At 47.2% G+C, this 27,168-nt stretch overlaps 1 protein-coding gene across 2 annotated transcripts; it reads right to left on the bottom strand.

Moving 5' to 3' along the window:
• Positions 1–19,376: 19,376 nt before the first annotated feature.
• LOC119810760 (myelin associated oligodendrocyte basic protein) lies at positions 19,377–24,839 on the bottom strand. 2 transcript variants are annotated; one of them, XM_038324400.1, is made up of 2 exons: positions 24,634–24,839; positions 19,377–19,416 (listed from the first exon to the last, which is right to left on the bottom strand). In XM_038324400.1, exons 1-2 carry the CDS (start codon positions 24,837–24,839, stop codon positions 19,377–19,379), a joined length of 246 nt encoding a protein of 81 aa, XP_038180328.1. The 2 variants fall into 2 exon arrangements, with proteins under 2 accessions (XP_038180328.1, XP_038180327.1); XM_038324399.1 differs by lacking the exon at positions 19,377–19,416 and adding an exon at positions 24,146–24,425.
• Between the last annotated feature and the right edge of the window lie 2,329 nt (positions 24,840–27,168).

Raw genomic sequence — 27,168 nt, 5'->3', positions numbered from 1 at the left:
TCTCCCCAGGAAAGGTCAAGACCACTCCCACAGGCTATTTATAGGCTCCCCAGAAAATAAACACGTGGTTTTCCCTCTTCCTCTCCGGTGGTCACATTGGCGGCTTCCAGTTCCCCTCAAGGCCACCTGGGAGGGCAGTTGTCTAATTAAACCTAGATAATTTTTAATCTGGTCTGATTTGGCTTGATTAGGATTATTTTGTGTCGGCGGAGAGGCTCAGTTAGGAAATATTCCTATCACTAACGTCCTGCGGTGCCCTTTGCGAAAACTCCTTTCTGAAGGATGAGCTTCTCACTGGGCATGGAACAAGTCCACTCCACTGGATACGAAGCCGAAGTTGGCCAGCTCAGCTGGGTTTGACCTGCGCCATGCCGCTCTTCCTTAATACCTACTAACCCTGAGAAAAGCCACTCAGACTCTGTCCAGGTTGTTTCTCTATGACAAGATGCCTGACCAGAGCACGGCGAGGAAGGGTTCATGGCTTGAGGGTGCCATCCAACATGGCAGAGAAAGTGTTGCTTCAGGAGCATGAGGCAACTGTTCCCATTCCTGCAGGCAGGGAGCAGAGACACAGATGCTGGCTTCAGCTGGCTTCCTCCTTTCTATTCAGGCCAGGTCCCGTGGATGGGATGGTACCACCCACATTCAGGTTTGGCCACAGATAGTCATTGAAACTGGCTTATTTACCTGAGAGATGTGCCAACATTTTGAGAGATCTAAGTCATGTCTGTTGTCCCAGCTTCTCAGAGGCCTCAGGTGACAAGACCACCATTTGTGACCACACATTTAAGAGTAGCTTGGACTAAGGCAAAGGTGCAGACAGAATTATCTTGAAGTTGAGGCCGGTCTGGGCTATGGAGTCAGAGTCTGCTCAGTAAAGTGCTTGCTGCCAAAGAATGAGGACCTGAGTTCAATTCCCAGCACCGAACAAACAGCTAGGTATGGTGGGGTGTGCTTATGATCCCAGCACTAGAGCTGTGGAGGCAGGAGCAGCCCTGGGGCGCTAGGAGCAGCCCTGGGGCGCTCCGGCCAGCCAGTCTAGTCTAATCCATGAGCCGCAAGTCCCTGTGAAGGGTCTTGTCTCAATAAGTACGCAGATGACTTCAAAGGAACACCACCTGCGGTGACCCGTGGCCTCTGCTGAACATGTATGCTCACCTGCACTTGCATTTACACACAAACACCCAAGAATTGACTGATATTTCTTACGCTAGTAGATTTCTGGTACAAATTATTCAGCTGAGGGCAATGCAACCCAACCCTAAAGACACCAATAAGACACTCCAGACTCTAGAGAGCTGAAGACCTGACTCAGGGTAGAATCCTTCCATGTCATGTATGAATCCCACAGTTCTACATACATGAAGCAGGGTGTGGTAGCACAGGGCTTAGGAGGTAGAGGAAGAAGGAACAGAAGTCCAAGGTATCCTCCTCCACTACGTCATAAATGTGAGGTCAGCCTAAGCTACATGAAACCCTGTTTCAAAAAAAAAAAAACTTAAAATTTTTATAGGTTGCTCTATGTTCTTTTTTCCCCTTTTAGTTAAAATGTAGAAAGTTAGATAATTTAAACCTGAGTTCTATGAACTTATGCATAATTTATCATCATCCCTTGGGAATTAAAAATAGATATTACACAGACATATACATACATGCATGTATATTTGAGTAGAGAATTCTAATAGAAAATGCTAAGAGGTTTTTGTTTTGTTTTGTTTGTGTTTTGTAGTGCTGGGAAATTTGACCTCAGGCTCCCGTGTGCTGGGACATGCGTCCTACCACTGACTGAACTGTATTCCCAGCACTTTTTCCTTTGTCTGTTCTTTGACACGGTTCATGTAGCCCAGGCTTGCTTTGACTTCTGTGTGATCAAGGGCAGCCTTGAACTCCTGATCCTCCTGCCTCACCTTCTGAGCACTAGGTTCACAGGCCTGGGCCACCACACCAGGCTGGAAGTGTGGGGACTTGCTGCCCTGGAAGGAAGCTCTGAGCTGACCCTCTTGCAAGAACTGTGCTCAGACAAAGCAAACAAGCATAAGCCCAGCAGGTGAGATCAGCCCGGGCCTCAAGGAACAGCCAACGTGTGATCCTTGGTTTCCTCTCCAAGCTCAGTCTAAACGGAGAGGACATGATAAGAATCTTCGATCTTCTTGATCAAGTGCTCTGCACACAATCTGTCCAAAACTCTGGAGGCCCAAGGCAGAATCGTTATTTCAGACAAAAAACAATAAAAGTTATTCTCTGACCCCCACACCTCCACACATGAGCTGTTGCCTCCAAGTGCATACATCCATACATGCATGCACATATATATATATATATGTGTGTGTATATATATGTATATATGCAGTATATATGCATGGGAGATTTTATGGGGAAGAATAAAAGTAGTGGAGACAGAGAGGCTCTTTCTTCCTAAAATGTAACAGAAGGGAGGAAGGTCTGTAGCCCCTGCGTGCCGTGGTCCCTGCATGCCATGGTCCCTGCATGCCGTGGCCCCTGCATGCCGTGGTCCCTGCATGCCGTGGCCCCTGCATGCCGTGGCCCCTGCATGCCGTGGCCCCTGCATGCCGTGGCCCCTGCATGCCGTGGCCCCTGCATGCCGTGGCCCCTGCATGCCGTGGCCCCTGTGGCATCCTCTCCCTTTCACTCTCCAGGCAGGAGGGTTCACTCTTTCTGCCTAATACCTCACTACCTCACGCATCTTCTCTTCTTCATGTGCATCAAGACCTCCTGGAGTTGGAGCCATGCTGACAAAAGAGCTCAAAGCTGCATTCGCCTGCAAAACACCTCCAGCTGCATCCACAGAGACATGGGCTTTGGCAAGAAACACCAGAGTGCCGAGTTAGCATAAGGCAATCCATCCACAGGCTCTGTGAGTGGATGAACCGTTCTGCAGGCGTCTTCTGCTGACCTCAGGGTCTAGGGCTCACACAGAAGCTGGAAGAATGCTGAGACCACCGAGTGAGGACTCCGAAGCTGTGCCAAGAGAACTCTGGGTAGGCTTCAAAGGGACTGAGATTGGGAATCACCGGGCGATCCCCTCCCCTTGGCCTGTCTCTGCCATTGGAGCAGAAGGGCCCTCAACCTGTCTCTGCCCTAGAAGTAGAACAATTCCTGGCCTGTCCTGGCTCCAACAATCTTTTGTGACCACTAGGTAATATTTTCAAGATGGTTGCCCTTTGTGGGGAGGGAGAACAGGTTTGGACTTTTTTTTTTAATCCTAGGATTTTCCAATCTCCTAGGAAATGTCTGAAGGCTCCCATGTGATCATCTCTGCCATTGTCGTTCGAGAGTAGACTGGCGGGGCGGGGGGGAGGCAGGGGAAGCAACTGACTCAAAGGACCTAACTACTGAAGACGTAACTGGAGGTCCCATCCTGACAGACAGCTCAATCTTCCCAACATTCATCTATTGCATCATGGAGTAAATCTGACCTCAGCTCAGCTTCACAAAGGGTGTTGTGAGAGGGCATATATACTGCTCACTGCTCCTAGGACTTGGATATTATGTACCTCTATCCAAGCAAGGAAACTTGGCCTTCCAAGTTAACATCTTCAACTGGAGATGGAGAGGGATGGGGTGGGGGTGGGGGCGACTGACCTTTAATGCGAAGCTGCAACCAGCGCTCCCTCTAGTGGCTGTTTATTCAGATGTCAAGGTCTTTAGAAAATAGGCTTGAAATCCAGAAAGGCTGTGTAGGAGAAGGGTGGGGAGTGGGTGGTGCTAAATGGTCCTAGGTCTGAACCAGCTCCTAATGACTATACCCATAGATCAGCGCGTCTCTCAAGCCTCTTCAGAGAAGCTTCTTTGACAGTAGATGGTGATTAATACAGAGACCCACATGGGGCGAGATGTTGGTTAATGGCAAGGCTCTAGTACTGGACACCAGTATTTACGTCACTGAATACAGGGAAGCTGAGCTGGTACCCGCCAGTAGGAGCTTCATCCCTACTGAGTAAAAGCCACAGTGCTGGAAGATACTCTGCCTACTACCAGAGGAGAAAGACAAGCATCAAGGTCATCCAGCTACAAGCGACCAGCCTGTAAGTGACCACCTGGTACAATGGTGGCACAAACATCATGGGAGTAACAGATCGCTTTGTAAAATTGGATGTGAGGCCCGCTCCAAGAGAAGGAATTCATAGCTGTTACTCATAAAGTGGCCAGGAACCTAAGAGTAGGTTTTCCCCATCCCCGTGACCTACTGTTATCTGCTAAAGAAACAGTGATAAATGACTCTTCATCTCACACTATTATACCCATAGATCAGAGCACTGCCCAACCCACATCAGAGATGTTTCTTCTCAAATTAGATGGAAACAGAGAGAGAGAGAGAGAGAGAGAGAGAGAGAGAGAGAGAGAGAGAGAGAGAGACTTTGGAGCACTCGGTCCTAAATGGAATGCCCCGGGAGCTGTGTGGAGGAGAAAGTGGAAAGGTTGTAAGAGCTGGAGCTGATGACTGACTCCAAGAAAGCAGTGGCTTCCGACACAGCAGGACTGATGCAGATATAAACTCACAGAGGCTGTGGCAGCATGCCTAAGACTTGCACAGGTTCAAGACAGATGGGTCCAGCCCTAAGAAGGGAGAGTGGGCATGGGGTCCCTCTCCTAACCAGGACGCTCTCTGCAGTTGACATCTGTTGTAACAGAAAAGCGATTTCCTCCAATGGAGCGTCACTGGGTCTGTGCACCACACTGTAGGACGGCCCCATGACCCTGAGTAGTCCATTGGCCAACGCAGAGCACACTCGTCGGTGGTGTGTGGACTTTTCATTTTGGTTGGTCTTTTGTTTGTTTTGGTTTTTGTTTTGTGTGTTAATTTTTTTTATTTTGTTTTTGTGGTTTTGTGTTTTTAAGAAAGAGAGAAAAAACACAGTTGGGTGGATAGGGAGGTGAGGAGAATCTGCAAGGAGTTGGGGAGGGAAAAGCATGATAAAATATATTGTATGAAAACAAATTTAAAAAGAATGAAAGCTAGGAGGTGGTGGCGCACGTCTTTAATCCCAGCACTCAGGAGGCAGATGCAGGTGGGTCTCTATGAGTCCAAGGCCAGCCTGGTCTACAGAGTGAGTTCCAGGACAGCCAGGGCTACACACAGAGAACCCTGGCTCGAGGGAGGAGGAGGAGGAGGAGGAGGAGGAGGAGGAGGAGGAGGAGGAGGCGGAGGCAGCAGCGGCAGGACAGAGAGACTAAACTGAAAATGATAGTGTCCAGGGGAAGTCCCAGTCCCAGCAAGGTTGGCCCCTGTCCCTGTCATTCCCTCAGCTCCTGACAAATGCTGCCATTCTGCCTGCTTGCCACTCCGAGCAGTTCTCTTCAGGGGGACCGTTTCCACAAGCCATTGCTGGGGTCCACCTTTTTGCTCATGCTCCACCCCACCCCACCCCAGGAACTTCTGGGCTTATTTTAATTGCTTTGGCAGTTTTTTTAAAATGTAGATCTTTACCTGTATCTTGTTTCCCTAAAATGGTATTTAATAGATTTCCCTCATGCACTTATTTCTTATGACATACAGAGAGAGAAAAAAAAGATTTTTGTCTCAGAAAAATATTTACCGTATAATTCTAGATGTGTTCTTTCCCAGAAAGCCTTAGGTTTGATACACAATTACATGTTTCTCATTAAAAAAAGATGGCTTTATTTCTACCAGGTATTAAAGATAACACACATCTGCCACCTGCACCAGGCCCATCGTTAGAAATGGCTAGGCGTTGCCCTGAATGTGGGCCAGTATCTACCTTTTAAACTAAAATTCCACAACCACTAGGTCTCCCTGGGCTTACTTCTCCTTCTGCAGCTTGGAGGTTATTCAGTATCAACCAAGTTTTCATTTTCTTCTCCAAACACCAAGTATTTTACATTGGCGTGATTGCCAGAAACTTCGCCAGGTTTATTCATGAACCTCCAGGCAAAAATCTTTATTCAAGTCTGAAGACAGCACAGAATACATGCATTGGTGACGAATAACATTTAATGATAAATCAAAGATACTTCATTTAATTTCTAATTATCTGGTATGTTTGTCAATGCCCTGGGTTTCTTCTTCTCTGTCTCCAGGAAAAGCCATACAGGCTCAAGTTCCAGCAAGCATGCATGCCAATTAATCCCTGATACCGACACCTGCAGAGTGCCTAACCACAAAAAGGATGTCACCTCACTCCCAAAGGAACATGCATGCAGCAGTGAACAATATCCACGGTGAAACTTTAAACCTTTAAGTTGTTGTAACGTCTTGCTCAAATGTGTATCCTTTCTTAAAGATGAACAACCCGCTGCTCCTTCTACCTGTGTGGCGACGACACAGCAGACATTTTGCATTTCCAATACATTGCTACTGTTGCTGATTGTATCATTTGCCTTCTTTCTGGCCTGCTACCTTCCATAGAAGACTTCAAGATTTGGGACTGGAGAGATGGCTCAGTGGTTAAGAGCACTGGCTGCCCTTCCAGGGTTCTTGGGTGTGATTCCCAGCACCCACATGGTGGCTCACAACTGTCTGTAACTCTGCTTATAGGGCATCTGACGCCCTCTTCTGGCATCCATGGGCAGTGTGCACAAGTGATGCAGACATCTATGTAGGCAATCTCTCGTAAGCATAAAATAATCTTTAAAAACAGATTGAAGCCGGGCGGTGGTGGCGCACGCCTTTAATCCCAGCACTCAGGAGGCAGAGGCAGGCGGATCTCTGTGAGTTCGAGGCCAGCCTGGTCTACAAGAGCTAGTTCCAGGCCAGGCTCTAAAAAAGCTGCAGAGAAACCCTGTCTCGAAAAACCAAAAAAAAAAAAAAAAAAACCAGATTGAAAACAATTGCATCATGACTAAATAAGACAACATGTTCTATAATGGAATAATAATTGGGTTTACCACAATAAACCTCAGACACAAGTCAGGGGAAGGGGGAAGTGATGTCAGTGCTCTCTGTGCCGAGGGGTTCTGTAGCTGGGCTGAGCATGGGAAATACTCAGTTTATTCTACAGAAGCATTCTTGGTTTTAACTAAACACTACATGATGTCCTGTGAGGGAAGAGAGCAGTTGGTTCCAGCAAGTAAAATACCTCTAAGAGTTCGTGCACAGCTGGGCGGTGGTGGCGCACACCTTTAATCCCAGCACTCAGGAAGCAGAGGCAGGTGAATATCTGTGAGTTCAGGACCAGCCTGGTCTACAAGAGCTAGTTCCAGGACAGGCTTCAAAGTTACAGAGAAACCCTGTCTCAGAAAACCTAAATAAATAATAGCGAGCCCATGCACAAGTGTTCTCTATTTAGAGCCCTCCCTTTGGGTGCACATCACACTTCACTGATCCTGTTGTCCCAAGGGAGACGCCCCCAGCTGCAGGAAGCCTCGTCCTCCACTCCAGGTGTCCGCTTGTGGCCACCATCCTCAGTCACCATCACCCATCTTAGGACCCCAAGTCACATGACGCCACGGCTGGCTGTGCCTCCTGGAAGTAGGTATTCAGTCCCTCTGCGCTGTAACCAGGGGCTGGGATCTTAGGCACCATGGGCATCTATCCCAGACTATACAAGGAAATCCTAATGCTGCTGTTTATAAAACTCTCCCTGGTTCCTAGCGGGAGACACTCGGGAAGGGTGAGAAGAGACCCTGCTCCTACAGAACATCTCCAGGATGGGGAGAATCTCTGTTCTCTCCATCACACCCATCTTCCTTTCCAGCAAACAAGCCACATCTCATAGCCATCTCTGGGATCGAGTTGGTCCTAAGATGCCTGCCACCTTCTGACGATGTTGCTTTATCAGAAAAATACGACTGCATTTGTAAACAGTTGAGTATTAAAAACACTTCCGAGTATACCACTCCTCATGGGCTCGTGACTCTGCAGACTTTCTAGTGGATGGTTTGAGGACCACATTGCTTTGGGGGAACCCCCCATTGTGCTAACTTTTCCCACATCGCAGACTTTCCATTCTCTGGTACCCTAACCAACCTTGCCTTCTTCTAGGATCTAGAAGAAGCATCTAGGATCACAGGTTGATTCTGATTCTCTCCCTGCCCTGAGATAAGGACTCAGCTGTTCCTCATGGAGAGAATCACTTTAGAATCCAGAGGCGTGGGGTCCGCAAACATTGGTGGCCCATATCCCAAATAGAATTGTTCAGAAATACACAATAGTGCCAAGTATTGTAGGGACAGAGTAGATAAAACCTCTAAAAACACATCCATGGGTCTGAGTTAGAAGTGTGTGTCTGTCATCCCAGCGCTCAGGAGGATGAGGCAGGAAGGGTCATGAGTTCAAGGCCAGCCTAGACTATTTATCATATCCTGGCTCAAAAGGAAAAATAAAGGCTCATGGATCTTGCTGGGCATCCCACTTCATCTGTTTCCATCCCTTTGCCTCAACTTTGGTAAAGAAGTTTATTAATCTAATTTTTCAACTTCTGAGAAACTTTTCTCGTTTTCTCAATTGTTAAGGACCACAAAAAGCTGTCATCGTCCTTCCAAAGCACAGGTGCACATTTCAGTGTTGCCCACTGGCCCCATCCACCCACGGCCCATAACATCTGTGCTCAGCCATCCTGAAACCGGCTCCACCACACCCAGGTTCTACCAATCCTTAGGTCTCTGTCCCTTTAACAGCAATACCAGAAAGGAAAAAAGCTCAGATTCTTAGGGAATCTCATCAAAAGCCCAGAGCTCAGGGCTGAAGAGATAGTTCAGGGGGTAAAGTACCTGCTGCCAAGCCAAATAACCTGAGCTCGATCCCCAGGACTCATAGGGAAGGAGAGAAGCCAACTCCTGCAAGTTTTCCCCTGACTGCCGCATGTGTGCACACACACACACTCATGCCCAGATACACTTATAAACATGTTCGTGTTCACACTATAACACTCACACACACACGCTTGTGCCCAGACACACTCGTATACATGTTTGTATTCACACTGCAATACACACACGTATACTCGTGCCCAGACACACTTGTATACATGTTCGTGTTCACACTATAACCACACACACACACACACACACACTTGTGCCCAGAAATAGTCATATACATGTTCGTGTTCACACTACAACAACCACACACCACACACATTCACACACACACACACACACACAGTATTTAATAACTTTAAGAGCTCAGAACCTTGAAGATGATGGAGGGTTGGCTCCTTGACTAATGACAATGACGGTAAAGGTGGAACAGCAGAGGATAACGAACCATAGGTGACCACTGTAGGAGCAGAAGGAGGGACTCTTGGCCGTGGGGAAGGAAACTGGAGTGAGGGGGAGGGGAAAGGAGCAGAAGGGCCAGGGGCGAATAAGAACAGAGTGTAAGTTACCTGCTGTGTCTCACATAGGCATGAAATCATCTCATTACTCTGTGTGCTAACTTAAAAGGCTATAGAGGCAAAAAAAAAATAAAGAATAAAACAAAAGAATAACAGTAGTAAACTAGAAACAAATATCATTTTTTAAGTTTAAAAGAAAATCCTGTGCTGAGACAGGCAGATATCTATGAGTTGGAAGCCAACCTGGTCAATACAGGGAATTCTGGGCAGCCAGGGCTACATAGTGAGACCCTATCAATAACAGCAACTCTTTAACCTGTGTCGAATTTCTCCACTGAAGCCCCACAAACTGAATTTATCTTATATATCCCAAGTAGCTTTTTTGGTAGTGACATTATGTATCAAATAATTTATTTTATGTGTACAAGTGTTTTGTCTAGGTGTGTATGTACACCCTGTCTGTAGAGTGCCCGCCGAGGCCAGAAGAGGACATCAGACACCCAGGACCTGGACTTAGGCATGGTTGTGCGCCACCGTGTGGATGCTGGGAACTGAACCCAGGTCCTCTAGAAGGGCAGCCAGTGCTCTAACCACTGAGCCATCTCTCCAGCCTATGACTCTGTGTACTCTATTCCACTTTCCTAGCTGTCCACAGGTGGAGTAGCCTGTGCCAGTTCACAGTTAGATGATGACAGTAAAGTGTAGGACACTGGAGAGCAGTGACCTCTATGCGAGAGCCAGCCGGGTAACCTCTTCCCATCCACACTGTGAAAACCATGCCGTGGGCACATTTCCATTATGGGAATTAGCAAACGCTGTGACCCAGGGCTTCCTACTTCGAGACCCCAACAGCTCCAGGCACGTGCCTCAGTTTCTCCCAGAACGTAAGATTAATGAGCATCCAGGATAAGCGACCATGTGTCAGCCATTGTGGCTATGGACGCCTACTCAAGAAACTGATGAAGAACAGCTTTTGGGATTTTATATAATGTCGCTAGTATTTACTGCAAAATGTTCCTCAGAATCAATGTTACACAGAAAAACATTACGTGACTATCACACTGTGTTTCAGTTTTGATGCCCAAGGCACAAGACGCTCAGCTGACCCCACCAGCTTCAAGCAATCTCCAGGTAGGTTTGATCCATCCCTAGATTTTATTTCTACAGAAGGCAGACAAAATTTAGCAGTTTCTGGTTATTCACGTTAATGGGCTAATATCCAGTGCTGGGTATGGATTAACGCACACTCCATGTCTTGGAGATGGCAGGGCAGGGAGGGTGGAACAGCGAGCCCTGGGGATGGAGTCTCGCTTTGCTAAAATCAAGAATTTCCTGAATGGGTTGGGGTGAGGCTCACCAGGGGGCTACTGTGTGCTCCTATCCCATTCCCGTTCTTCCCAGCCCAGTTACGCAGGAAGGTGATGGTCGTGGGCAGCTCACCGTTAGAACCTGTTCCTCAGAGACTTTGTCACTTTAGATGTTCATGTAGCACCCGAGATTCTGCATGAAGTTGTTACGCAGTTAAATTCTGTCTCATTGGCGCTTCCACGGGGCCACATTGGCGCTTCCACGGGGCCACATTGGTGCTTCCACAGGGCCACAGTGCCCTCCTGTTAGGAAGCCGGGACCCTTTGGGTATCTTGGGACAGTATTCAGCCTGCTTCTTCTTGCTGGGGCGCAGCATTCTCAGCCACCTCTTCCTTCCTCCTTGCTGTCTTCCTGCCGCTCCAGATCCACACCTTGAACATGGCCCCCATCCTTGCACTTGAATCTGAACCTTGCAGCTCTGGCTGTGAGGATGCAATGGCGGCCTGTGGGGTCTTCAATCATCTGCCTGTGCTTGGCCACGCCAGCTCCCAGCACAAGGTCATTCCTGAGGCTCCTCTAGTCCCTACATCACGTTTCCCTCCACCATAACACTGTCCGTTTTACATCCCTCCACATTCCCCAACATCCTATTGTCCCTTCCTATCTACCTGTTCCAAAAGGGAAATTTGAGAGCTGTGTTCCAAGTGACTCCCTTTTCTCCCATGTCAGGAGCCATCACAAGCCAAGGACTCTAGCCCAGACCCAAAACTGATTCAAAACAAATGTTTTTGGTGTTTATGATTTATGTAACCAACCATGGAAGCATCCCAGGCTGCTGGCAAATTTCCCATTTACTCTCTCCAAACACAGGTATGTCCAGCTGCTGTTGTTAAACCACTCCTGTGTAACTTTTAGACTGGGTTATTCTTCAAGCCAGGAATTATTTCTTATACTTTTATTTCTGAGAGGATTTGTTTTTAATATCTTTGTATTTTACTGTCATTTTTAAATCCTATGGCATTATAGAAAAAGTATGAGATCTTATGACTTCTCCTTGTTGAGCAATAACCAACATAAAACTGTGGGCTGTCAATATTTATGCATAGGATGTCATACTGGGCTTACTGCCTGATGCTTGCTTTGTATAGCCCTTGCTTTGCTTTCTGGATTTACCTGCTTGATAGGGTCTATCTGACAGATTGACTTTTGACTGCTGTTTAGGACATTATTTGCAGATATCCCAAAACTGATTCTCTCATTCCCCTGTGGGTATACATTTTGGTTAGTTATATTCTATGTTCCTCTCTTAACTACAAACCTTGATCTTTTAAACAAATTTGTGCATTTCTCTCTTCTCTAAAAGTGTGTAAGTTTTCTCCAGGATGGATGCCTAAAATTATAGTTACTTGTTAGAGGTTTTAAGATACCCTGCCTGGCTAGTGTCCTGGAATACAGTGGTATTATGTCATGTGTTATGACAACGTATAAATCCCATCGGTAGCTTCTAGGGCCTTCTTCACATTAGTGCCAACGCTGGACAGTTTCTCTTTTATATTTGCCATTTGGATAGTTGTGCAACACGAACTTGTTTTGCACATCCCTGAAGACACACGATTCTTCAGATAGAGGTACCTGAGTCCTGGGCAGAATAAGCAGACATAAATCCGTACTTAGTGACATCACAGTCATCCTATGTTCAGAACAGCAGGGACGAAGAGGAAAATCATTTCAAAATAAATGAAAGGAAAGCAGAGTCTCACCATGAGTCGAGAAGATTGACGGCAGATCTCTCATTGGCAGTTATAGAGGGAGGTGGTGGGGTGGTATCATCAAAGTGCTGAGGGGAGAGAGAAACTGTCAACTAGAGTTCTAAATGGGGGCGTTGAGTCCCCAGTTTTCTCCAGGCGGCTGCACCTCTGCATTTCCCATGGGCTGCCTGCATTCTTCAGAAGTGGGCACCCCACTCTCATGAAAGGGATGGGCATGACTATGAAGGAAGAAGGTGAACCCCTGAACCCTGTGACCTTTGGCCATTCAATCGATCCCAAAGATAGGGAGGCTAGCACGAGGAGCAAGACCCGTGGATGCCCATCTCAGAAACCAGCTCAACCGGCTCCCGCCAAGCCTTGGAGATGTAGCTTGTTTGTTTCTGATTCTTCCTGGGAAGAACATTTCTGAGATTTAAACAAAAGAAGGGATGCCAAATAAGACTCAGAGAAAATGAGAGAAAATAGTACAACATAAGGGGTTATAGACAGAGCGGGTAAGATGGCTCAGAGGGTAAAGGTGCTTGCTACCAAGTCTGTCAACCAGAGTTTGATCTTGGGTCCCCTGTGATAGAATGAGAAAACTGACTCCTAAAAGTTGTCACCTGACCTACACATACATGTGCACACAACATGCACACACACACATGCATGCACAAACACACACACTAAATACAAGTTCCAGCTAGATTAGAAACCTGTTTTAGTTTACTGACTGTAACTGTAGACTTGGTAGAAGCAGCCACCAAAGCACAACAGGCCAAAGCATTGCTCCCCAGAGAATGAATCTGGTAGACCTACCTGCCAGCAACTTTCCCACCTGGGAAATAGAGGAACTCAGTTTCTCTGTGCGCATTCCCACCCTAAGCACAGAAACCACACAGACCCCCATGCCCTTGTCTTGCATATGTATGCTCTATTGGGATGAAGAAACAACACGGTCCGTGAAAATGACAGAACCACAGGACTGGGCAGTTTCTGGAAGGTCCTGCAATCTGAGTTCTTCACTGAATGGGTAAATGACTCAAAAACCCAGGCTTAGCTGATGGAATGACGTCATTGGTTAGTGACAAGGCCACAGGCTGAGCTGATGGGATAACATCACTACTTAGTGTCAGAATTAGGGAAAACCTGGATCCGCTAACTCTGAAGTCACCTCCACTTCCCCATGACAAAACATCATGACCTCCATGATGTCCCTCGGAAAGTCAGTCACCATTTGGATATGCTACACTATTAGACTCTAAGCTTTTTCTTGGTCTACACAACAGCACTGTGGGACGGGCAAGGCAATTACCATAATTTTCCTTCTACCAGTCAAGAAAGTGAGGGGTTGTGCAAAGTCCTGCTGAATCACGGTTTCATTTCTGTTGATGTGATAGTGTATCTTGATTTAAAGAGGAGAAAGGATGGATGGAAGGAAGGAAGGAAGGAAGGAAGGAGGGAGGGAGGGAGGGAGGGAGGGAGGGAGGGAGGGAGAGAGGAAACTTTGGGGGAGAAAAGGTTTATTTTGCTCACAATTCCAGGCGATAATCCATTGCTGCAGGAGCTGGAGACAGCTGGTCACACCACATGCCCAGTCAGGAGCAGAGAGAAATGAATGTGGGCATGCTTAGTTTCAGCCAGCTTTCTCCACTCTGACAACATTATTTTATTAGCATGCATGGGCAGCCCATATATGACGGTTCTGTTGAATTTGTCCATATTGGACAAGTTCATGGTCTAAATTGATGAGGATGATTGACCAGGTCTCTTCCTCAAGAGGGCACTAGCTCACATTACAGGTGGTTGTGAGCCACCATGTGGACACAGGGAATTGAACTCAGGATCTTTGGAAGAGCAAACAGTGCTCTTAACCGCTGAGCCATCTCTCCATCCCACTCTGATAGCATCCAGAGCCCCAAATACAGGAATAGGGGCAGCCACTTTCAGGTTGGGTCTTCCCTCATCAATTAATGAAATCAAAGCAGCACCCACCCCCAGACATGCTCACAGCCCAACCTGATCTAGACAACCCCTCTCTGAGACTGTCATGCCAAGGAATACCCCCGAGACATGCTCACAACCCAACCTGATCTAGACAACACATCTCTGAGACTGTCATGCCAAGGAATACCCCCGAGACATGCTCACAACTCAGCCTGATCTAGACAATCCCTCACTGAGACTCTGACATGTCAAACTGACAATCATCAATACATTTATATTGTTTCATCGGCCAATACGAGCCCCATTGACCATGACATGGTAATGAGTAGACCTGGCTATGAACTTGAGGGCCGACACTTCTGTTTCTGTCTTTCAGATATAGATATATATGTAACAGTGTTTAGGTTTTTGGATTCCAAGATGGATGGGCTCCTGTAAACTATGAGTGAAAAACAGAAATTCTGTCACCCCCACAAGACTTTAAATAAGGGACTGACACCTTGAGACAAGTAAATTATATATTTGTGAATAAAATCATACAAACAAGTCTGATTTTGTTTTTTTTTTTTTTTTTGTTTTTGTTTTTTTTTTTTTTTTTTTTGGTTTTTCGAGACAGGGTTTCTCTGCAGCTTTAGAGCCTGTCCTGGAGCTAGCTCTTGTAGACCAGGCTGGTCTTGAACCTGATTTTGTTTTTAGTCACATAAGATTATTGCCCTGGGCCGGGCGGTAGTGGAATACACCTTTAATTCTAGTTCAAAACCAGCCTGATTTATAGAGTGAGTTCCAGGACAAGCTCCAAAACTACACAGAGAAACCATGTCTCAAAAACAGAAAAAGAAAGAAAGAGAGAGGGGGGAGGGAGGAAGGGAGGGAGAGAGAGAGGGAGGGAGGGAGAGAAGGAGGGAGGAAGGAAGGAAGGAAGGAAGGAAGGAAGGAAGGAATGAAGGAAGGAGGGAAGGAAGGAAGGAAAGAAGGAAGGAAGGAAGGAAGGAAGGAAGGAAGAGATAATACAAATTCATTCAAAAGTGAGGGGAGAGGTTAGGATAAGCTTTGTATAGGTGATTTGGAGTGACATCTCTATAATCCTCCCCTCTGCCTTCATTCCTCCTGTCCCCAATGCCACTACCTCCCCACCCCCCCAGTGTGAACTGGCTGCATCGGGTCCTATATAAGGCACACAGGGAACTGCTGCTTCAGGCAAGGGCCACCCACACCCCACCACTGAACTCCAGAACTTCCTGTAATCTACAATTCTCTTCTCTTTTTCCCCCTTTCCAATCAAAGGGCCCCTTGATTGATGGGTATTCCCCTCATTGGTGTTCCCAAGCTCCCTCTTAGGTTCTTAGCTCCATCAGTTAATGGTCCCATGCTTCTTCATCACACACACTCAGCCTCCTTCCAGGTTTTTTTTTAAATAATTTAATAAATTATTTACTTATGTATACAATATTCTGCAGTCCAGAAGAGGGCACCAGACCTCATTACAGATGGTTGTGAGCCACCATGTGGTTGCCGGGAATTGAACTCAGGACCTTTGGAAGAGCAGGCAATGCTCTTAATCACTGAGCCATCTCTCCAGCCCCAGGGTTATGGTTTTTTGAGACAGGGTTTCTCTGTGTAGCCTTAGCTGTCCTGGAACTCACTCTATAAACCAGATTGGCCTCGAACTTACAGAGATCCACCTGCCTCTGCCTCCAGAGTGCTGGGATTAAAAGTGTGTGCTATTACAACCTCTCAAGAGCATTTCAGTGTGTTCAAACAGCTCCTGAGTTACCGACCCAAACCCTGCCTGCCCTCGATGTCCTTAAAGGCCAAGCTGAGGGTGCTACATTTACACTCATGAATTCCTGCTCCCCTTTCCCAATTTCTTTACACAGAGGGGCCCTGCCAAGGTCACCAGTAATTCCTTATGAACTACAATAGATGCCTCTGACTCCTCAAAAGAACTCATACTTTTGAACATTACTTTAAGGCTATTTTTAAAAACAAATAAACATTCTTTCAGTCAACAAGTATTTATTGAATCCATATTAGTCCCAGACAACTGAAGATGGCATAAATCAATTCTGGCAGACATGGGTTTACATTAGGCAAGGCATTGATGCAAGAACTCAACAATAAGTAAGTGAACAGGATGATTCCAGAAGACGCAAACAAGACCTAGAGAGACAGAGTCGGGTGACGTGGGAGAATCTCTGATGATATTTGAGCTGAGGGCACCTGCGCACGAACCATGGGCCAGAGCACGACAGGGTCTGAGCAGGAAGCTCGCAGCCCCAGGACGGGCACCAAGGATAGATGGCCACATTTGTTCATGTGGACACAGAGAGAACAGAAAGAAGATACCATGAGGTCTTGCTGGGCAGGGAATCGTGGGGAGGATAGGCCCATCCTAGAAGAACCATGAGTCTAGGATGCTTTCATTTTCTTTTTCTGTGTTCAAGTGTATGTGTAATGTGCATACACGTGTCCAGTGGGGCATGTGCGTAGAGTACCTGAGGTTGATGTTGGGAGGCATCCTCTGTCTTCTACCCTATTTGCTGAGGCAGGGTTTCTCAGTCAATCCCAGAGCTCACTGATATGTTTAGTTGTTGGCTGTGGTTTCTGTCCTACCAAGTCCCACAGTCGCTCAGTCCCAAAGAAATAAATACACAGAGGTCTACATTAGTTAAAAGATGATTGGCCTATTAGCTCAGGCTTTTTATTAACTCTTATAACTTATATCAGCCCATAATTCTTGTCTGTGTTAGCCAAGTGGCTTGGTACCTTTTTTGGCAAGGCAGTCTCATCTTGCCTCTTTTGTGTCTGGGTGACAAATGCAGACTGACTCTTTCCTCTTCCCAGAATTCTCCTGTTCTCATCACCCCACCTACACTTCCTGCCTGGATACTGGCCAATCAGCGTTTTATTAAAAATAATACAAGTGACAGGATAAAAGGCCATTGTCACACAGCAGTTAGTCTTGCTAGGGAGGGTGCTCTGGGATCTCCTGTCTCCACCCCCTGAGGCTGAATTTGAGGTGGGTTTCAGGGCCACCCAGCATTCATGTGGGCCATGGGAATCTGAACTCCAGTCCTCATGTTTACAGGGCAAGCATTTTTAACCACTGAGTCATCTGCAAAGCCTTGAGCCTGGCGTCCTTATGAGGAGAGACAAGGCCTCCTTTCTCCTAAGCAGAAACATGTTGGGAGGGGCAAGGAGCAACACTGTGAGCATCCGTTGCTTGTAGCTCTCCCTTTCTGGCTCCAGCGTTTGGAGGCTGTAACTTAACTAAGTCTAGGTGTAAAGCATGCTGAAATTGTTCCTGGGGCAGATCCAGATGGAGCCTGAATAGAGACGGGTCTCCAACTCCTCTCTTTCTGCCTCCACCCCCTCCAATCAGGGCTGAGTAGGGAAAGTAGCCCAAGCAGAGCACCTATGTGGCCTCTGGAGAGAATGTAGTAGAACCATGAGTTTAGGTCAGGGCTCTGAAGTAGTGTGCGTACCAATGTGGACTTTTCATGGTGAGCTTCCATGGCTGAGGTCTTCAGGAAGACAAGCATTAACTTGGGACTCAGAGGAACCCTCCAGTATTAGCACTTGGGCAAGAAAATGAAAACTGGCCAATAGTCTCCCAAAGTTACTCCCAACACACACACAGGCACATGCGTGCACATACACACGGGTCCACAAGAGTCTAAGGCAATCTGAGGCACTTCCATCTGGCCTAATCTCCATCCTCACAACAAGTGCAGACATGAGGTACAAGCAAGTGGGGTGGGGTGAGGGTGGGTTACTGGAGTCCAGAACAAGAGTGCATACTCAGGATCATTCTTTCCCAGAAATCTGAGGCTACAGATCCTGGGGAAAGACCAGAGCAAAGAGATGGAAATGAACCCCCAACCCTACTCACCCTATATAGTTGGGCCCAGAGCCCCTCATGCGGGAATGGCCTTGAACTCAGGGAAGAAGTCTTGGATTTCTAGCTCTCTACTCCCCAACACACTCTTTACTCTCCTTTGCAGAAGGCCAAGTTCCTTCCCCATTCTTCTTGATCTGCTTTTACCACAGACTTAGATGTGGAGGGCCAGCCAGGGAAAACCTGAGGTGCCAGGCCTCCTCTCCCCCGAGGAGTTTGGAGAATTTGGGCTGGAAAACAGAACTGCCAGCACTCTTTTTAGACCTACGAACTTGCCTAGAGACATCTACCTGGGCTCAGGGTCCCTCACAGGAGGGCAGAGGATGGGACAAGAGGACCTGAAGCCATAAGACCTCTCTAACACAGAACCATCCAGGTGACTGCTAACTGTACAGGTGACAGAGCCCAGGTGACTGCTAACTGTACAGGTGACAGAGCCCAGGTGACTGCTAACTGTACAGGTGACGTGATTCCAGAGACAGTGCTTCAGAGAGGTTGTTCTCACCCAGACCTGGGCAGGAGTTGATGCTCACTGTGCCCTGCGTGAGGATGGAGACAGGGGCCTGCAGAGGGAGGCAGAGGTTGCTGCTTTCCTCTGTTTCTGATACAGGCTAGCTACATCTGACTTAACATGACTCTAGGGACATCTTAGCACTTAAGGATCATATGACAATTTGTACCTTATCTGAAAATCACCTGGACCTTCACCAGTGTCTACTCTGGCTCTGGCCCTGAGTAAGAACGTTCAACAGAAAGCGCATGGCATAGGAACAGGAGGAGCCGGACAGAGAGTTAGGAAGGGAAAGGTTGAAGGATCAAAGCCAGGTTCAGTCACCGGATACAGGGATACAGCGGAATAAAGAGACGGAGGAATATATGTGGATTAGCTCTGCAGACCTTTGCCAAGGACCCTGGAGGCGTCGTGCACCTGCCAGGGAGCAAAGGGCTGTGGATGAGACCAGAAGACCCCTCTCCTGAGCTCTGGAGCCCCAGGGTCCTCTCAGGTCTCAGTGACTATGGTACAAAGGGCCCCCTCACCTCCAGGCAGGCTGCCCTGAGGCTCCCACACCGTGAGGACTGAGGGCATCTGTAGCTGTCACGTCAGCAGGCATCTGACCCTGCTTCATCCTTGAGACCAGATAGTTTGTCTGAGGGCAGATGGCTTGTGATGTAGTAAGTCCACAGGTGGAGGCCGTCCATTCACAGGAAATCCCTTCTTGGTCACTTTTTTCTTGGGGTTGACCTGCTCCTCCTTTTCAATCTGATTTACAAAGAGAAAAGGAAAATTTCATGAACTGGCAAGTGGTGTCCACTTCCTGTGCAGTATTTAATACAACTGTGACTTCATGGACCTTTCTCAATGATGTATTTATTTTTATTGTATGTGTGTGTGTGTGTGTGTGTGTGAGAGAGAGAGAGAGAGAGAGAGAGAGAGAGAGCGCACATGCATGGGAGCACCATATGCATGCAGTTTCTACAGATGCCAAAAGGGGCACCGGAACTGAAGTTACAATTTTGAGCCACCATGTGGGATGCTACAAACTGAACTCAGGTTCTACAAGAGTAGGAGGTACTTTTAAACACTGGGCTCTGATGCTATTTTTCTCCTCAGAAATCAGCTTTAGAGCCCCTCTCTTGATTTCTCAGCTCTTGTTGTTTCTGACCAAAACAGACACGATTTTTTTTCTGGATTGAGCCTAGGAAAGATGACAGTTTTTTAAAATCCTCCTTTCTATGCATAATGATTTTTGGTTTTCCGGTTATTTGTCGTAAGCAGTTTTGCAACATGGAAGGCAGTGACGATACATTCCACTCCTAGATCAGAAACAAAAATCATTTTACTACTCATGATGGTTGATCTTCACTGTCAACTTGCCTGGATTTGAGTCACCAAGGAAACACACCTCCGTGTCTATGGGGGTGTCCCCAGAAAGGTTTAAAGGAGAAGACTCAGCTTGAGTGTGTGGGGCACCAGCTCATGGGCTGGGTCCCTGGGACGGAATAAGAAGGAGAAAGTGAGCTGAAGACCAGGGTTCATCTCTCTCTGCTTCCTGAGTGTGGACACCGTGTGGCCAGCCACCTCACGCTCTGGCCACCATACCGTGACACAGGATGGACTGTGTCCCTTCAAACTGTGAGTCAAAATGAGCCTTCCTAATGCCGCTTCCCCAGATACCTTGTCACAGCAATGAAAGCAGTGACAGAAACCACGGGCGTAAACATAAACATGTTCACATACGTGTAGAGTACATGAACTCTGCTATAAAATTCTGACCAGGTTGACATATTCCTAGTTTGATAGGGATGAACTATATTCAAAAGATAAGCAACATTTAATAAATTGATTACAAATAATGTAGGCCCAGCCAAGCCTACATTATCTAAAAACTTAAACCCAAGCCTGATGCTGAAGTGTCCGACTGTGAGGCCACATTTGGTCTGAGTCACTGACATCAGCCAAACCCTGAGTTGGGCTCTGGAGGGATGAGTGTAAGATTGCCTGAAGCTGATTTACACACAGTACTGCAAGGAGACACAGGTAAATAAACCCATGCACAAGGGTAAATGTGTCAAGAAGGCCCAGCAGAGGACAGTCATCTGCTCAGCAGGAAGTGTGAGCGGTCATGAGACAAACGGCTCTGCCAGGGCTCCTTACCACTGATGAAAATGACAACTCCCTTGATGCAAGAGAGGGATGCTCTGCCTCCAGGAGGTGCCCGACAATCAACTTTCCCAACCAAGCAAAAGAGGAAGATTACAGGACGGTGGCCCATGAGAGTCAATCCTCATGTAAAATGCCCTCATTTTACTCTGGTGTAGCTTTGAAAGTTTCAAGTCAAAAAGATTTTCCATTTAGCAGGGCAGTGGGCTCCCTCCAAGAACAGACAGGCTCTAAAGGCTTGTCAGAGTCGAATTCATCACATAACCTGAGTCCAAGCACCCCAGTGTATGTCTCTCCCTAAACACCAGGGTGATGTCAGTATCTAAGGACCGACAATTGATGACATCAGTATCTAAGGACCAACAGCTGATGATGTCAGTATCTAAGGACCAACAGTTGATGATGTAGTATCTAAGGACCAACAGTTGATGGCGTCAGTATCTAAGGACCAACAATTGATGATGTCAGTATCTAAGGACCAACAATTGATGATGCAGTATCTAAGGACCAACAATTGATGATGTCAGTATCTAAGGACCAACAAATGATGATGCAGTATCTAAGGACCAACAATTGATGATGTCAGTATCTAAGGACCAACAGTTGATGGCGTCAGTATCTAAGGACCAACAATTGATGATGTCAGTATCTAAGGACCAACAATTGATGATGTCAGTATCTAAGGACTAACAATCGCTGTCACAGAGAGTCTATCAGGGATTAGGACTTCTGTTAGTATCCCAAAGCACTGGGGCCATTCTCTAGCTTGACAACAAACCTTGAAGACACTAAGCCATATTTCAAAATATGTTTTCAGCATAGATAGCAGTTCAAAACATACACACTTAAGTATACAGATTGAAAGAGAAAATGCACAGCTGTCTCTACTGAAAGACATGGTTATGATGTATAAAATCCAGGCTCTGCCAGAAAAAGCTAAAATAAGTGAAATCACAATACATAAATCAAGGTACAAAAATAAATTATCTTGTTTTCTACTGTTAATCATGAACAGTGGAAATTGAAGGTATAAAGAGACTTTTTTATAGTGTGTCCTGATTTCTCTGGGCTGCAGATCTTAATCTCATAGAGTAACAGTGTCTTACAGTGGCAGCTCAGTAATCTTGGGATCTTCAAATTAAGTCCCACAGTTTAAAGACATGGAAAAGAATAAACTAGAGGGACATGCCAGGACCACCACCCATCAAAAAAGAGATGCTCCTACCATCCACTGAGATTCTGGAAACCAAGCCACTCATTTCTGAAATCAGATTATTCTCTGCTTTCTGGAGAAGAGCTATTCAAAAGATGATTATAGATCCAAAAAGGTCTTTGTCTAAATTGTTTGACCCCTCCACACAATACCTGAGCATCCACATCATGTCTAAAAGAATGTCAGCTTCAGAAAATCTCCTTTTAAAGCTTTTTTAAAGGTCTGGCCTTGCTGCCCTGATTGAGTATAAGTTGTTCCCATTAATTAACGCCTCTGATTTGAGTTAGCCAATCAGATCAATAAAGGAAATAAACAATGCAGCAGTTAAATGTCTATTCTATTGTGCTACCTTAGGACCTCTGAGATTCAGAGAAGGGAAAATGGGTGTCTTGGGTGGGGCTCAGAGGGTGCATGAGAGCCATGGATGGTAGGAAGCTGGTCCTGATTCCCAGGGAGGTAGGACACACACACAGCCTGTGGAGACACCTTGGCTGATGTCTCTGAGCCTGGTGACTATAGTGAGTAAGGCTGGGTCCAAACAAACCTGTGCCTGAGATGGAATTTACTCTCATTGTCTTCTGTGTCCTTTCCATTCCAGCTTGAACTCCAATGACCTAAAATATCACGGACTGACTTTCCATAAAGGGCTGCCTCTCCTGTATAAATTCACGTCCTTAGCTCTGCATTTTCCAGCCCCTTCTGTGTATCAGAAGTTAGCTGGCTGAACCAACCTCTCACTGCAGCCTCTCGGAGGGATTTTGTGACCAGTCAACCTGGATTCACTTCTCTACTAAGCTTTTACTGAGCCGTGGCCAGCTAGTCCCTTTGCTAGGTGAAGCTCTTGACCTTGTGTCTTGCCAATGCTTTCATTTGAGGACATCACAATCATGGCAGCTGCCAAAGATGATGTGGGTCCTTTATTTAGGAATATCTAAGTAAGGCTTGTTTGCTGTGTCTGAAAATGAAGACCCCCCAAACTTCACTGGTGACCCTTGAATGGGCTCTCTGGAGGGTTCTAGAAGGCTGCACAGGGGCTGAGCAGCAGAGCAGAGAGGAAGTAGGCACAGCTGGTGCTCACCACTGACTCAACAAGCAAATCTATTTCCAAATATTAAAATGTTGCTGGCAGGGAACAGAGAAGTTTCTGTCTTCCTTATATTTTGCAGTAGACCTAAAACTGTACTACTAATACTAATACTAATACTAATAATAATAATAATAATAATAAAGTCTATAGAGAAGACGAGAAAAGGAGGAAGAGGAAGGGTTGTCAACACCAAACATGGCGTGCAAGCATTCTTGGATCTAAAACAGGAGGTTCTTAATGAGTTTACAGAGTAAGCTCCAGGCTAGCCTGAACTATGTATGGTGTGAGACCCTGTCTTGGGTCCTCCTGAGGCAGAGCAGGACAGAGCCTCCCTGGCTGTCCTTCTCCAGCTTGCCCACTCCGACCTAACTTTCTGTGAAGCCTCAGGCTCCCATGGCAGAACTGTTTGGGTTTCTGTTTGGGGCTCCCACAGGCCACAGACCTCCTGAGTAAGGCAGTAATGCAATGTTTGCACCGTCACCAGCTGGTCTCTTCCTTGATACAAAGAAATCACAGGTTATATTCCTCTCCCCAGTACAGCATATCAAACCTTATAGATGGCAGTACGGTTTGCTGAGTGACATACTGAGCAAACAAATGAGTGTCGTTGCCTCTGGGGGCTAATATGTGATGATGTGTGTCAGGAGGGTGAGCAAACGAAGCACTGGGCTCTCTCCTTCCACACATACACGGGTACAGAGTCTCCTCTTCTCCTCTCTGGGGCACAAAGCGGCAGCGCGGATCAACTCCGTATTCTATGCCTGCCACTGTGGTCAACAAATAGTATGAGCTGGTAAATTAGCGACCTGCAGCCCTGTGGGATGGCACAGACACAGCCATCTGAAGTGAGGACCGAGAACATCTGGGAGGAAAAACAGAAGCCACGCCAGGTGTTTCAAACAAGAGGGGGTTTAATGGAGGGAGTGGATTACACAGACTTGGTACTGTGGAGAGGTCCCCCAGGTTAGTACGCGCAGAGAGCAGCTACTGACCTCAGGCTAGGGGGAGACAAAAGGTAAGAGATGGTGTTACCAGAACCTAGGAGCTCTGGTGGGAGACCCCCCACGGCTGGCGCCTGGCCCTCTGATGGGGCTGCTGCGTGCTGGTGGCTTGGACTTCTGAGGGGGCTTCTGCTTGACTGGTGGTGGTCGGACCTCTGGGCGGGGTCGCGGCTGGCGCTCAGTCCTCGAAGGGGACCTTGGCTTGGCTGGCCTCGGAGGGGACTTTGGCTTGGCTGGCGGCGCTCTGACCACTACGGGGGACGCTGCTGGCTGGAGCTTGGGCCTCTGAGGGGACCTGGCACGGCGGCTGGTGCAGAGAGGGCCAAAAGAAGCTGGAGGCTGCGGCCGGCCCGGACTCTGCACCTTGCTTAAGGGATGCTGGCAGGAGCTAGAAACAGCAGGAAAGCCCTGCCCTCCCGCCCGCCTTCTGCTTGCCCTCCAGCGCCTTCCTGACAGAGCTGACAGACATGGAGCTGGGGAATGTGGCGAAGACCTGGCCCAGAGCCCACGCTCACCTGGTCTTCTGGCAAGCGCAGCAGATCCAATCCTCCTCCTTCTTCTGGTAGAAGCAGCCGCTCTTGCAGATGCTGTACTTGCGGTCCACGATCTCGCGCTTGGAGTTGAGGAAGGTGAAGGGTGGGCAACAGTGGATGCTGAAGTGCTCTGAGAACTTCTGATTCTTGGAGAGCCTGGGGCCCTCCTTGGCCATTTTCTGACTCATCTCACTGGAAACCATCGATGGGGGAAAGGGGGAGACACAAAACAGCCGATCAGGGAGGGCGCTTTTGCTTCAAGTCCACTCTGGACACTGCTTTGTGGAACAAATATGCAGAACTCAGGTGAAGGGGTGTGTGTGTGTATGAGAGAGAGAGAGAGAGAGAGAGAGAGAGAGAGAGAGAGAGAGAGAGAGAGAGAGAGAGAGAGAGAGAGAGAGAGAGAGAGAGAGAGAGAGATGTGTGCATGTATGCACACATGCATGTAGTGCCCTCAGAGGCCAGAAGGGGGCCAACATGTACTGCTGTTTCACGTGTGTGTTGGGCCATACTGTGTGCGTGCAGGCGCGTGTGCATTCGTGAGCACACGCATGTGTAAGTCAGAAGTTAACATCAGGTGTCCTCAATCTGACTTCACCTTATATAGGAAGGCAAGTCTCTCACTGAACCCAGAGCCCACTGGTTATACTAAGTCACCTAGCTCGTTTGCTCCAGAGCTCTCCTGTCTCTACCTCCTGGTGCTGGAACTAGAGGTAGGCTGCCAAACCTGCTCACCCAGCCTGTATATGGATCCTGGGGACCAGAGTCTAGATTTACAACAGGTCTTTCTTCCAACAAGCAAAATGGGTTTGTTGTTAAAACGTTAATCATAGGGTTAAAACCATAATCAATGTGTGTGTGTTTGTGTGTGTGTGTGTTATATGCACATCATGGTGATGTACACGTGTATGTGGGTGTTGCGCACAAGCATGTGGAGGACTAGAGACATCGGGTGTTGGTCATCAAGAGCCATTCTTTACTTTCTATTTTATTTAATTAATTAATTTACTATCTTATTTTTGAAATGGAGTTTCTTTCTAGTCTGGAACTCATGAAGCAGGCTAGATGGGCTGCCAGTGAGCCCCAGGGATCCACCTGCTGCTGACTCCCCCCCAGCACTGGAGTTACAAGAAAGTCCCACCATACCATGGCTATATATATATATATATATATATATATAAAATTTATTTATTTTGTATACAATATTCTGTCTACATGTATGCCTGCAGGCCAGAAGAGGGCACCAGACCTTATTACAGATGGTTGTGAGCCACCATGTGGTTGCTGGGAATTGAACTCAGGACCTTTGGAAGAGCCGGCAATTAACCACTTAACTGCTGAGCCATCTCTCCAGCCCCATACCAAGGTTTTTTAAAATCTATGTTCTAGGGATTGAAGTCAGATCTTCACGCTTGTAAAGCAAGCACTATACCGACTGAACCATTTCTTCAGTCCTTCACATACAACAAAGAAAGACTACCCTTCGGGGCAGTGGTGGCACACGCCTTTAATCCCAACACTCAGGAGGAGGCGGCCGGTGGATCTCAGTGAGTTCAAGGCCAGCCTGGTCTACAGAGTGAGTTCCAGGACAGCCAGGACTACATAGAGAGACCCTGTCTCAAAAAACCAAAACCATCTAGCTAGGGTCAGCAAGCTTGACTCTCAAAGCAAAGTGCTGAGCAAAAGAAACCAGACATACAAAGAAAATGCCAGCTCTTTCCTTTAGATGAGGTCCCCAAATAAATGAAACTGACCTGTGGTGCGAGGAAGCAGAGCATGGCTACATTTGGAATTCGCAGGGCTGAAACCCTTCTTTGAACGAAGGATACAGTCACAGTTCTAAGACACAAATGTTAATAATGCTAACAGCTCAGAGACACAAACACTAATAGTGCTAATAGCTCAGAGGCACAAACACTAATAGTGCTAATAGCTCAGAGGCACAAACACTAATAGTGCTAACACAGCACATGGTAGCTCGGATGACTTCATCAAGAGTTGACAAAGGTGCACCGGTGGTGAACATCCCAGCTCTCAGTATACTCAAGCTCTCGCTCTCTCTCTCTCTCTCTCTCTCTCTCTCTCTCTCTCACACACACACACACACACACACACACACACACGCACACACATGCACACGCACCTCCAGCACTCCAGGAGGTGAAGAAAGAAGAATCAAGAGTTCAAGGTCATCCTTGACTAAATAGGAAGTTCAAGGCCTGTTGTAGAACATTATTTTAAGGGGTGTGACTTTTGTTTATGCTGGGGAACACTTGTTCAAGGATGTAAGGAAGTGTTGCTTTTGTTTATGCTACATTTGTTTAACTCTGTGAAGCTGTGTTACCGTGCCTGTCTAAAACACCTGATGGTCTAATAAAGAGATGAATGGCCAATAGCAAGGCAGGAGCAAGGATAGGCGGGGCTGGCAGGCAGAGAGGTTAAATAGAAGGAGAACTGAGGAAAAGAAAGAGCAAGAGAGCAAGGAGAGGAGGACATCAGGGACCAGCCACCCAGTCA

The sequence above is a fragment of the Arvicola amphibius genome, chromosome 3 (assembly GCF_903992535.2).
Source record: "Arvicola amphibius chromosome 3, mArvAmp1.2, whole genome shotgun sequence".
In the NCBI taxonomy this organism is placed as follows: domain Eukaryota; kingdom Metazoa; phylum Chordata; class Mammalia; order Rodentia; family Cricetidae; genus Arvicola; species Arvicola amphibius.
The sequence above is the reverse complement of the archived record's forward strand: the minus strand, read 5'-3'. Positions and strand labels throughout refer to the sequence as shown.

Excerpts from the sequence above, each read along its gene's own strand:
- LOC119810760 (XM_038324399.1), bottom strand. The coding sequence starts at position 24,839 with ATGAGTCAGAAAATGGCCAAGGAGGGCCCCAGGCTCTCCAAGAATCAG. Across the intron at positions 24,426-24,633 it reads TGCGCTTGCCAGAAGACCAG|CCGCCGTGCCAGGTCCCCTC; the intron begins GTGAGCGTGGGC and ends TCTCTGCACCAG.